General features: G+C 37.8%; 1 protein-coding gene and 1 long non-coding RNA gene across 10 annotated transcripts in view; one reads left to right on the top strand and one right to left on the bottom strand.

Annotated features, from left to right (window-relative positions):
* The window catches only part of LOC141381551 (uncharacterized), a 49,941-nt gene extending 49,796 nt beyond the window's left edge, over positions 1–145 (bottom strand). For all 3 annotated transcript variants that reach the window (XR_012401697.1, XR_012401698.1, XR_012401699.1), the window contains exon 1: positions 1–145. This exon is cut by the window's left edge and continues 15 nt beyond it. This is a non-coding gene — a long non-coding RNA (uncharacterized lncRNA).
* LOC101885658 (glutamate receptor ionotropic, kainate 2-like) overlaps positions 1–12,754 on the top strand; it is a 100,505-nt gene extending 87,751 nt beyond the window's left edge. For 4 of the 7 annotated variants that reach the window (XM_073946822.1, XM_073946821.1, XM_073946820.1 and 1 more), the window contains 2 exons: positions 2,258–2,508; positions 5,024–6,008. In XM_073946822.1, coding sequence (XP_073802923.1) covers positions 2,258–2,508; positions 5,024–5,188 — 416 coding nt within the window. In that variant the 3' untranslated portion in view covers positions 5,189–6,008. Of the gene's footprint in view, positions 1–2,257; positions 2,509–5,023; positions 6,009–12,630 lie in introns of those variants that run through there. The other 3 variants (XR_012401678.1, XR_012401679.1, XR_012401680.1) reach the window with 1 other exon arrangement.
* Positions 12,755–13,232: the final 478 nt, after the last annotated feature.

Below are 13,232 nucleotides of genomic sequence, written 5' to 3'. Positions count from 1 at the left end.
TCCTGCTTCTGTAATCGCGTTAGCAGCTCCATCATCCGGTGCTCGTCTCTCTGATCTGACGGCGGAAACAAACACTCGTTCCTGGAATAACTGCAGCCGCAAACACACACACACAAACGGCCGATACATATCCATCAGCAGGATCAGAGTTAAGCCGCGTCTGCTGCATTGTGTTGATTAACAGCATGGAGATTAGAACCGCACACACACACACACACACACACACACACACACCTTCATGTATGTATTCACTCGCTTTTATATTTAGATATGTTTGAGTATTTGCTTGGATTTGTTCGCTTTATCTATGTCTTTCAGTTTACACGCTCAAGTTATTTTGTAAAACGTTTGCATAGAGAATCTTTTAAGCAAGTGTTAAATCACATCCAAAATAAAAAGACAAACACACACACACACACACACACACACACACACAGACATAAAACCAAAACTATTTTTTTTGCATAAATGTTTACATGTAATTTGCATCATATACATTCATTCATTTTCTTTTCGGGTTGGTCCCTTTATTAATCAGGGGTCGCCACCGCGGAATGAACCGCCAACTTATCCAGCATTTGTTTTAAACAGCGGATGGCCTTCCAGCTGCAACCCATCTCTAGGAAACATCCATACACATTTCAAACCTAAATATGAATCAACATTTTCTCAAACACATGCATGTACATGTGGGAAAGTGTTTGCCGCTCACTGATTTCTTTTTATTTTGCATGTTTGCCACACTTTAATATTTTAGATCATCAAACAAATTTAAACATTAATCAAATATAACAGAAGCAAACATAGTTTTGAAGTGGGTTTTGTTGATAAGTGATCTTAATTGGATTTTATTTAATTTCTATTTCTTAAATTTTTATTTAATTTACTTTATTTCTTTGGGGGGGAGGGGGGGTGATAAATACTATTTCACACCTTTGTATTAAATATGTAATACAATGTAAACACATTCAGTTGAAGTCAGATTTATTATCATTATATTATTAATATTAATATTATGAGCCTCCCTGTATATTTTTTCCCTCAAATTCTGTTCAAAGGAAAGATTTCTTACACATTTCTTAACATAATAATTTTAATAACTCATTTCTAATAACTGTCATGATGACAGCACATAATATTAGACTAGATATTCTTTAAGACACTGGTATTCAGCTTAAAGTGACATTTAAAGGCTTCACTAGGGTAATTAGGGTTAAGTTAGGGTAATTAGGCAAGTCATTGTATAACAGTGGTTTCTTCTGGAGACAATACAAAATTAATGTTGCTAAAGGGGCGAATAATATTGAAAAAAATTTAATCTGCTTTTATTCCAGCCGAAATAAAACAAATAAGACTTTCTCCAGAAGAAAAAATATTAGAGGACATACTATGAAAATTCCTGAATCTGTTCAACATCATTTAGTAAAAAAAAAACGTTTCATTTGGATGTGATTTATTACTATTTAATCTTCACTTACCACTATTTTTTTACATTTTGTTAAAGACAATGTTTGGTGCTTCTTTAATTCAATTGTTTGTTAAACTTTTACAGAAATAGCAGGATAGTTTTACAGAAACAATTTAAATAAATATTATTCCCAACCTTTCCTCCATAAACAAAATTAAATTACAAATACACATGATGATGATAATAATAATAATAATGATAATGATAATAATAATAAAATTATATTTAAAAAGTTGGAAAGTGCATATTTATATATACAAAAAATACTAATATAGTGTCAATTATGTATAAAATATATATTGGATCGGAGTTTGCATGTTCTCCATGCGTTCGCGTAGGTTTCCTCCGGGTGCTCCGGTTTCCCCCGCAGTCCAAACACAGGGCTATAGGGGAATTGGGTGAGCCAAATTGTCTGTAGTGTATGTGTTTAAATGAGCGTGTATGGATGTTTCCCAGTAATTAGTTGCAGCTGGAAGGGCATCCACTGTGTAAAATATATGCTGGATAAGTTGGCAGTTCATTCCTCTGTAGCGACCCCTGATTAATAAAGGGACTGAGCCGAAAAGAAAGATGAAAAATATATATATATATATATTGGATCATTTACATTAATAAATAGCAAAGTGCACATATACATCAACAAACTGAAATTCTAAACGTAATCTAGTTTTTAAATTCACTTTTTAATTGGAAAACCCAAACACTAGAATTGCTATTTATTAAAAATCACATTCTTTCCAAATGAATGAACACAACCAGTTATCATGTGTTTCTCCGTACCACCTCCAGGCTCCCCATACCGGGACAAGATCACGATCGCCATCCTGCAGCTCCAGGAGGAGGGAAAGCTGCACATGATGAAGGAGAAATGGTGGCGGGGAAACGGCTGCCCGGAGGAGGAGAGTAAAGAGGCCAGCGCTCTGGGTGTCCAGAACATCGGCGGCATCTTCATTGTGCTCGCCGCCGGGCTCGTGCTGTCCGTGTTCGTGGCCGTCGGAGAGGTGCTCTACAAGTCAAAGCAGAATGCGCACATACAGAAGGTACAGCACACACACACACACACACACACACACACACACTTTCTGGATACTGCATCTTAAAGGGACAGTTCAAGCTGTCTCTTTAACTATGAAGGGGTGTGTTTTGTGGTGAGGGGAGGAGCTAACTATGAAGGGGTGTGTTTTGTAAAGAGGAGGAGCTAACTATGACGGGGTGTGTTTTGTGGTTAAGAGGAGGAGCTAACTATGAAGGGGTGTGTTTTGTAAAGAGGAGGAGCTAACTATGACGGGGTGTGTTTTGTGGTTAAGAGGAGGAGCTAACTATGAAGGGGTGTGTTTTGTAAAGAGGAGGAGCTAACTATGACGGGGTGTGTTTTGTGGTTAAGAGGAGGAGCTAACTATGAAGGGGTGTGTTTTCTGGTGAGGGGGAGGGGCTAACTAAAAAGGTGTGTGCTTTGTTGTGAAGGGGAGGGGCTAACTATGGAGGAGTGTTTTGTGGTGAAGCGGAGGAGCTAACTATGAAAGGGTGTGTTTTGAGGTAAAGGGGAGTAGCTAGCTATAAAGGGGTGTGTTTTGTGGTGAAGGGGAGGGGCTAGCTATGAAAGGGGTGTTTTTTGGTGAAGGGGAGGAGCTAGCTATGAATGGGGCTTGTTTTGTGGTGAAGGGGAGGAGCTAAATATGAAGGTGTGTGGTTTGTAGAGAAAGTATAGGGGCTAACTATGAAGGGGTGTGATTTGTGGAGAAGGGGAGGGGCTAAGTATGAAGGGGTGGGGTTTGTGATGTAGAGGAGGGGCTAACTATGAAGGGTGTGTGTTTTGTGGTGGAGGGGCTCACTATGAAGGGGTGCGGTTTGCGAGGAAGGGGATAAGCTAACTATGAAGGAGTGTGGTTTGTTGAGAAGGAGATGAGCTAATGATTAAGGAGTGGGTTAGTGATGAGGAGGGGTTAACTCTGAAGGGGTGTGGTTTGCGAGGAAGGGGATGGGCTAACTATGAAGGGGTGTGGTTTGCGGGGAATGGGTGGGGCTAATGATTAAGGGGTTGTAGGTGATGTGGAGGGGCTAAATATGAAGGCATATGGTTGGTGATGAAGAGTAGGAGCTAACTTAAATGGGGTGTGGTTTGTGTTGAAGGGGACGGGCTAACTATGAAGGAGTATAGTTAGTTATAAAGGGGAGGAGCTAACTATTAAGGCGTGTGGTTGATGAAGGGTGGGTATAATAATTAAAGGGTGTGGTTGGTGAGGGTGAAGGGCTAACTATGAAGGGGTATAGTTAGTGATGAAGGGGAGGAGCTAACTATGAAGGGTCGGGATAATGATCGAAGATTGATGAAGGGGAGGGGCTAACTATCAAGGGGTGGGGTTGGTAATGAAGAGGAGGAGCTAACAATGAAATGGAGTCGTTGGTGAAAGGGAAGATCTATCTATGAAGGGGTGTGGTTTATAAAGGCTGGGGATAATGATTAAAGGGTGTGGTTGAAGGGGAGGGGCTAACTATGAAGGGGTGGGGTGGTGATGAAAGGGAGGGGCTAGCTCTGAAAGAGAGTGGTTGGTGAAGGGCAGGAGCTAATTATGAAGTAGTGTGGTTGGTGAAGGGGAGAGGCTAACTGTGATGGGGTAGGGTTAGTGATGAAGGAGAGGGACTAACTATGAAGGGGTATAGTTAGTGATGAAGGGGAGGAGCTAACTGTGAAGGGGTATAGTTAGTGATGAAGGGGAGGAGCTAACTATGATGTGGTATAGTTAGTGATGAAGGGGAGGAGCTAAAAGTGAAGGGGTATAGTTAGTGATGAAGGGGAGGAGCTAACTGTGAAGGGGTATAGTTAGTGATGAAGGGGAGGAGCTAACTATGATGTGGTATAGTTAGTGATGAAGGGGAGGAGCTAAAAGTGAAGGGGTATAGTTAGTGATGAAGGGGAGGAGCTAACTGTGAAGGGGCATAGTTAGTGATGAAGGGGAGGAGCTAACTATGATGTGGTATAGTTAGTGATGAAGGGGAGGAGCTAAAAGTGAAGGGGTATAGTTAGTGATGAAGGGGAGGAGCTAACTGTGAAGGGGCATAGTTAGTGATGAAGGGGAGGAGCTAACTATGATGTGGTATAGTTAGTGATGAAGGGGAGGAGCTAAAAGTGAAGGGGTATAGTTAGTGATGAAGGGGAGGAGCTAACTGTGAAGGGGCATAGTTAGTGATGAAGGGGAGGAGCTAACTGTGAAGCTGTATGGTTGATGAAGGGTGGGGAATATGATAAAAGGGTGTGGTTGTTGATGAAGGGGAGGGGCTAACTATGAAGGGGTGTGGTCTGTAAAGGGGAGGAGCTGATGATGAAGGCATGGGAAGTTTCATCTGGCCAAATCTAATCAACAAAAGAGTTTCTTTGGCCTGAATGGATCCACAAAGGCGCAGTTATTGACATCCAGTTTGCATTACTTGTTCAGGAGGTTTAATGTCTCTCACATCTGGGCTGCTGGAGTTTACAATCAAATCACAATTGCAAAAACCAAAGAAAATCACTTTTCTGTTATATATATATATATATATCACTGTGTGTGTGTCCAGCGCTCGTTCTGCAGTGCGATGGTGGAGGAGCTCCGGGTGTCTCTGAAATGTCAGCGGCGAAGGAAACAGAAGCCTCAGCCTCCCGCCATCGTCAAGACTGAGGAGGTGATTAACATGCACACGTTCAATGACAGGAGGCTCCCGGGGAAAGAGACCATGGCCTGAGCGCTCCTGCAGGACTCCTGCCACTCTCGTCCAGATGACGGACACTAAGATGTTTCCTGTGGAAATCCAGCGGTCCAGAACCACGGAGTCTTCGGTCCCGAACAGCGGAGGCGCTCGGACACACACTCCTCATCAACGCTGCTGGTTTGGGTTTCTCTATGAACGACGTGTAGGATGCTGTCAGTGACTGCGTTTACATGGACATCAAAGTATGTAGCTTAAAGGGGACCTATTATGCTGAAATCACTTTAAAGGGTAACAATGTGTGAATATAACCAGCTTCTAATGGTCAAAATTACGCACGTGTCATCAGAGGGGGAAAGCCCCGCTCACTAGTGACTCCCTTATTAGCATAATCGACCCTGAGTGAGAAGCAGCCGTCTGTCCATTAGCCATTAGAGCGTTTGAGCTGCTGAAGATAATGTCAGCATCGAGCAGGGCTATTCAATTAGTTTGTCATGGGGGCCAGTTCATGAAAAGCATCACAAATGAGGGGCCGGAGAAATATGACTTGCAATATAAGTGAAGACACAACAGCAATATAAGAGCCCATATGCTGTATTTTTGCTCATTAAGACGCCCACGTTGGCTTTCTCTACATTAAAATGTTACTATGTTGTATTTTTAAACTACATAACATCACAGCATTGTACAATAGGCTTTTTTTTTTTTTACAAACACATTCAAATGTTGTATTTCAAAGCACAACAAAAGCAGTGCATTGCTTAAATAGGCTTCTTCTACATTCAGACACATTCATATGTGGTTTTAAACTGTGCAACAAGTATGGATGCAACGATTATAGATTTTGGTTGAACGATCATATAGTCTGAAGAATAATCATGGTTTCATGATTATCACGATTATTATTCATTTATTAAATTTAAAACACTACTAGTTTAGAAAATCAAAAGAAAAGTGCTGTTTATTGCTGCTCAGTAACCAAATACAGCACAAAATAATAATAAAACACAAACAAGAGTCTCTCTTTGGACTTAAAAATAAATTAAAAGGTGTTTGATTTAAACATGAGTGAATATTTTACAATGAAAATAAATGACAGAACATTGAATAAATAAATAAATAAATAAAAATAAGAATAAATAAAAAATCGTATTTGTCTAAAAAATCGTATTTGTCTGAAAGCCACGCACAACTCTCACCAGTACAGCCTGAGATAATTTGTACTATGTGCACCTGGAGGGCGCAAGTGCGTCGGCCCGCTTGCAAGTCCCAATATGCGCACGTCTCCATTGGAAATAATGAACTTGTGTGCGGAAAAGAGGCAAAAATGCGAAAAAGAAGAACGGTCTGCTGCTATAGTTAATCCTGTGTGCTTATTGGCATAACTTTGTTTAGTTGCAGCAGTTTTGTTCCATGCAAAAGAAACGCGGTGTTGAGAAGCCTTTACGATTAATCAACCGTATCGAATTTAAGCGCGGTTAATAGGCTAATCGTTGCATCCCTATTAACGATATCAGAGCATTGTACAAAGGGCATTTAACAAACATATCCAAATGTTTTCAGCTGCTCGCACCACTCACTTAATGTCAGGTGACTCACTCTCTGAGCAGCCTTAAACTGCAGCTTGTGCTGTATCGAACAGACGCACATCACTTCAAAACTATAGCGGCCGTTTTTCCACTGAGCTAAATTTATTTTTGATGTCTTGGTCACACTATTTGGAGGGCCGGAACAAATTGCCTCGGGGGCTGGGTTTGGTCCGCGGGCCGCCAATTGAATAGCCCTGGCATAGAGGATTATAGATGTGGGGTTTTAGATGAAGCACAAATGACTAGTGGAGTCTCCATAGACTGATGCATTCTCACACATATTTGACCTTTTTCACTCTGCAAACACAGCTAGTCCTGTTTTGAATCTGCCTCCATGCTCACACACAGGTGTTTGTAGCTCCGCCCTCTTCTGAAAAGAGCCCAGTCTCATTTGAATTTAAAGCGACAGTCACTAAAATGCCACAATTAGGATCAAAACCTATAATGGTTAGTTTCAGAGAGATGAAAAACATTATTAGTGTGCTATTTTGAGCTGGAAATTCACATACACACTCTAGAGACATCTGAGTGTTATTTTACATCTTGTATAAGCAGCATAATAGGTCCACTTTAATCTGAATAAGACAATACTACGATTAAGGTGTTTATATGAGTTGCTTTAGGAAGGTTCCCGTTTTATATGTATAAATAGACAGATAACGTCATTACAAAACTATGCTATCCAATGTTTCCTCCGGAGTTTCGTCTGATTTCAGGTGTTTAGTTTTTTAGTTCAACTGCAGTTTCACTTTCATATGTGGTCCATAACTGACTCTATAGGTGCAGAGATTAGTTGTCAAACAGATGTGTGTGTTGACTATGCTGTCGCAATATGCAGAAATAGTCTGACTGCTGTGTTTACATGTCTGCACTTCAATAATGCCGCTAAAATAGGATTACTCCACATGTCTGAATGTTTAGTTCGATTATGTCTTTACTCAGATTGTGGTCATTATTTAACATGCTAGACTCTTAATCAGAGGATTGTCTTAATCGTGTTGAGGTCTGAGTATTGGTGTCCATGTAAACGCATCAAAGAGTGTATCAGTCAGATCACATCTGCTGCTGCTTTATTGCTGCCTTCCAGATTTATTCAGATATAAAGCACTCACGGTTAGCCCCCGAAGCATTTCTCTCATTCGTATTCGCCAGATTATTCAGTAAAACGTGCTGAGAAATCAACCAAACTGACCTGCTATCAATTTAGATAAAGAAAAGCTGAATATGTCAAAAGTCCAAACGCCCTCCATAGATTAATCATGTTTTAATTTCATCTAAAATAAGTTTGTTTTGACAATTTATGTGTGTGTTACATTCATGTATATCTGATAAACATACTATAAAAACAAAACTCTAACAAAACATAGATAGTTAAATTTATAGGCTAAATAATTGGTATCATATACATATATAATAGCCAAATATGAATAACCATATATATATATATATATATATATATATATATATATATATATATATATATATATATATATATATATATATATATATATATATATATATGAGCAATATCATTTGAGTAGCAGTGCGATATGGCTGAATATTGGCACTGGTGGGAGACGTCTGTTGACTCGAGGCTGCAGGCTGAGTGCCTTAGTGTCCTATATACCGGCACATGGCACTGCTACAAGTGTGATATTGCATTTATACAACAGTTTGATGGCACATCATGTATATAAAAAAGAAAATCAAACACAGAGCATCTCAAAATTCCTTTTGTATGAGGAACTACTTTCTTCCGCCATTCATTCACATCTGCAGCTGACATCAGGACAGCAGAAACCGCTGCTCATTCACCAACGTCACTGTAGAGCGAGTGATGAATGATTCTTTAGCTGTAATGACTAAAGGGATGACAAAACAGATGATTTTGCTCACATTTTAAGATTATTAGTCTGAACGGCATAAAATACCATGAGTCTACAGAGATTTCCCAGTATTTCTCTCTTACAATCAAAATATCACAATAATTAACCCCGAAAAAGCCAGAATAATTTTTCTCCCCTGAGGACTTACTATGCAGTTTTTGTCGCCATCTAATGGCGGAACGTCAGCCCTCTGTGCTCTGCTCAGTATGACAGACTAATGGCCGCCGATGTGCTGAATCATATTCAATTATAAATATTTAAAATAGGCACTATCCCCATAACTAAATTGCATAGATGCACTCTAAACAACTACGTTCTTGTCTAAAAAACAGCCTCAAAAGTACATTGTTGTCCAATAGCTGTAATATTTGTCAAACTGTAGTGAGTTTATTGATCTGCTGTCACTCTATGTGTGCGGAGTAATACACAAGGGTGAAGAGGCTGTATGAGCGCTGTTAATTGCTGATTTGAGACCCAGACAGAACTGTTGTATAAATATATATATATATATATATATATATATATATATATATATATATATATATATATATATATATATATATATATTTATAGACACAGTAATGTGAAAGTGTTTGCACCCCTTACTCTATTTTTTCTGCATGTTTGCCTGGCTTTATTGTTTCAGATCACCACACAAATGTAAATATTAGTCAAAGATGACACAGGAAAACACATATTGCAGTTTAGAAATAAAGGTTTTTATAATTAGTTTTGAATTAAAAATACTGTTTTGCCTTAATATTAAACAAATAATGAATCAATGAAACTAACTTTACTGTATCTGCATATATTTTTATTCGTTTTGTTCTATAAAAACCTTCAAAAATGTTTCTTTAATGTTAGAAATTGGTTCCCAAAGAATAACCGAATGAGAACCATGCGCTGACATCACGGTATGTTTGCTTTTGTTCGCTTGCCCTACAGGGTTTCACAAGTATTAACAATAATAATAATACATTTAGTGTGTCTACTATAGGAGTAATATCAGGTCTGGCTTTCTTTTACATATGATTGCTAAAGATTATTGTCATAATACATGAATCGAATGTGATTTCTGCTTCTGGAGGCTAACTGTTGTGCTCAATATACTTAATTATGATCATATATGTGTGAAAGAAATAGATTTATATGACTTTATTTACACAAAAATACAGAAATATTTGGTTCCCAGAATGTTTTGGGAATGCTTTGGGGAATTTATAAAATAGAAATACACATTTCTCAATCAATTTGTCTCACAGAAAGAAAGCTAAAGCTACAGCGGAAAAACAAAACATCTGTGAATGAACAGTTTTCCATATTTTGTGATTTATGTTTTTATATCCTGCATTTATTTATGATTTTGAATTGCATTATGTATGGAAGAAAATCATTGCCAAAGGTATTGAATTAAAGATTGTCGAATAGCACAAACTGGAAAAAAATAATACATTCAGTTAACAAGGGGTTGCATTTTAATGACTTCAATAGCCAGGGTTTGTTTTAGGGTTCTGAAACTTAACATTGATGTTCATTTAAGCTGTGAATATTTCAACAAACAATATTCCAAACACTTTTTCCAGACTTATAAATTCAATACTCCATATCAAACTTCCAGATTTCACTATCAAAATATTCAGCTCTGTTTAAGAATACGAAGTATAATATTCCACAGGCAATTTTCACTTCATTTTATTTCACATCAAAAATCCGCTTGCATAAATTCAGTGGATCAAAATCGGCTGTTAAAATTGAACATTACATTAGGGCAAACAGAAATGTCCAAAAACATCTTACTGATCTTACTCATTGATATTACTCAATACTCTATGACAGTGGTCACCAAACTTGTTCCTGGAGGGCCGGTGTCCTGCAGATTTTACCTCCAACCCTAATCAAACACACCTGAACAAGCTAATCAAGCTCTTACTTGGAATACTTAAAACATCCAGGCAGGTGTGTTGAGGCAAGTTGGAACTAAACCCTGCAGGGACACCGGCTCTCCAGGACCAGGATTGGTGACCCCTGCTCTATGATATTACTGTTAAATGCTCCTCTTGTGTCGTTATTACCTTTTTTCACCTATTTACTGCATTAAAAATCTTTAAATAATCTTTAAAAGCAGCTGGAGATCTTCAATCTGCAATCTAATTCCTGCAGTTCCCAAATGTAATGTTAAATTTGATCCACTGAATTTATGCAAGCGGATTTTTGATGTGAAATAAAATGAAGTGGAAACTGCTTGTGGAATATTATACTTCACATTCCTTAACAGAGCTGAATATTTTGGAAGTGAAATCTGGAAGTATTGAATTTATAAGTCTGAAAATGTGTTTGGAATATTATTTGTTGAAATATTCACAGCTTAAATGAACAGCAATGTTGAATTTCTGAACCCTTAAACAAACCCTGGCTATTGAAGTCATTAAAACAAGTGAATACTCACTGCAGAGCCACTTGTGCAGAGCTGAGCTCCTGCAAGTCCTTGCTGCACTTCTTATACAAGTGATGTCACTGGGGGTTTGGGGTTAGGGGTGGTGTAGGTGCACGCATTAAACAGCTTATAGAAGGAGGAGCGAGAACACAAGCTCCCCCTCATTGGAGCTCAAGTGGCTCTGCAGTGAGCAGCATCTCCATTAAAATGCTTAGTCCGTTTATTAATTCGGGGTCGCCACAGCGGCATGATCCGCCAACTTATCCAGCAAGTTTTTACGCAGCGGATGCCCTTCCAGCTGCAACCCATCTCCGGGAAACTTGTTAATTCAATGTATAGTTTTTTTCTGTTTGTGCTCTTTGACAAGCTTTTTATTTCAATATGCATTGATTTTGTTCAATATTATGGGTCCTTGATCTTTCTTCTGACAACTTTTAACCTTTAAATAGTTGGAAAAGGTGACTTTTATGAACACTTTTGGTAGTTTAAAGTTATATATTGTCGGGATTGGTGTTGTATATTACACTACAACAGCCTTGTAATAACCTGCAGTACACTGAACAAAATGATTCAAAGATGATTCCCTGGATTTACAAACTTTTCTTAAGTTAAGTGGTTGTAGACAATTTATTTAGGTTGAATTTAGACCTACTAATTAGGTTGGACATTACTAAATTTTATTTGTTTAAATTCAACACATATAAAATGTTTGTAAGAATTTTGCAGACATCATTTTTTTCAGTGCACATTCACAGTTATTTTACATTTCTCTAGATATTATTTCTTATACATTTCAAATGACTAAAATGTCAATAAAAGTCACTCTGTTAAACTGTAGAGGTGAATTATCAACATTAAAAGTGGACAGAGCTGAGATCAACATCCCATAATGCAGTTCACCACCGCAAAAATACAGAAATCACGCACTGTTAATGATTTTTGTAAATTACACAGAAACACTGTGTTTTACTGTAGGACAAATTACTGTATGTTTCACAGTAATGATGTACAATACTGTAATGCATATACAGCAAGATTAACAGTGCTGTAAATGCAAATACAGTACTTCTGCTGTAATTGATTTACAGTAAGTTACTGTAGATTCTGCTTGTAATTGTTATCAGTGCAGAAACTCTTAATGAACATATTATGTTTACGGTGTTGAATTAACTCCTGCTTTTATGACACCGAGCGGAGCTGTCTTGAAGGCATCAATAAAACAAACAGCTATAATGTCCGCTAGTCGTATAAGTTTTCACGATCTCCGTCCCGATCGACGACTCAAACCAAAGGTCTGTCGTTTAGATGAGCTTCAACTTTTCTAGAGAACTTTCTACTAGCGTCCGTACGGTCTGTCGCAGGCAACTCCACTTTATCATTCAGCAGAGATTTATAACAAGGGAACTAAAAAACTAAGAGAAAAGCCGTTTTTGTACAGACAGATTTTGTAGTAAACTTTCTATCAGTGTGTCTGATGTAGTTGAGCGGAAACAGACACGCGTGCACGGCGTCTCCGGATAAAAACCATCGCTCTTATTTTCTGATCATCTGTTTCCCGTTTCTGTGCAGACGTTTGTGTTTTCTGAAGGAGAGTCGCTGTATTGAACTGCACCCAACTGATGAATTTCTCCAAACGGGGCTTCAAGGTCGACCATTCAAGCTCATCTTGTAATAAAAAAGCGATCATACTGAGTGTGTTTGGTGTTTTTGTGTGCTTTGATTGTCAGTCGGGTTATTCCAGCTCAACTGGACTGCTTTAAAAATAGCATTCATCTACCAAACGGAGGTCAGGTATTTTCTGCACTGCAAAAAAATGCTTTACTTGGATTTTTTTGTCTTGTTTCTAGTCCAAATATCTACAAATTCTGAAATCAAGAAGCATTTTCTGGAAAAGCAAGAAATATTGTCTTGTTTTCAGAAGCTTTAGGTAAAAAAAAAAAAATAATAATAATAATAATAATAAAATATAATAAAAATAATATTAAAAATATAGTATATATATATATATATATATATATATATATATATATATATATATATATATATATATATATATATATATATATACATTAAAACAAGCTAAATAATCTTGTTTTGGAATTGATTATTTAGCTTAACACATTTATTGAATTGGCATATTATTTAGCTCGTTTTAAGTTTTTTAGTTTTGG

Source organism: Danio rerio, chromosome 4 (genome assembly GCF_049306965.1).
Source record: "Danio rerio strain Tuebingen ecotype United States chromosome 4, GRCz12tu, whole genome shotgun sequence".
In the NCBI taxonomy this organism is placed as follows: domain Eukaryota; kingdom Metazoa; phylum Chordata; class Actinopteri; order Cypriniformes; family Danionidae; genus Danio; species Danio rerio.
This window is presented reverse-complemented; position numbering and strand designations above follow the sequence as displayed.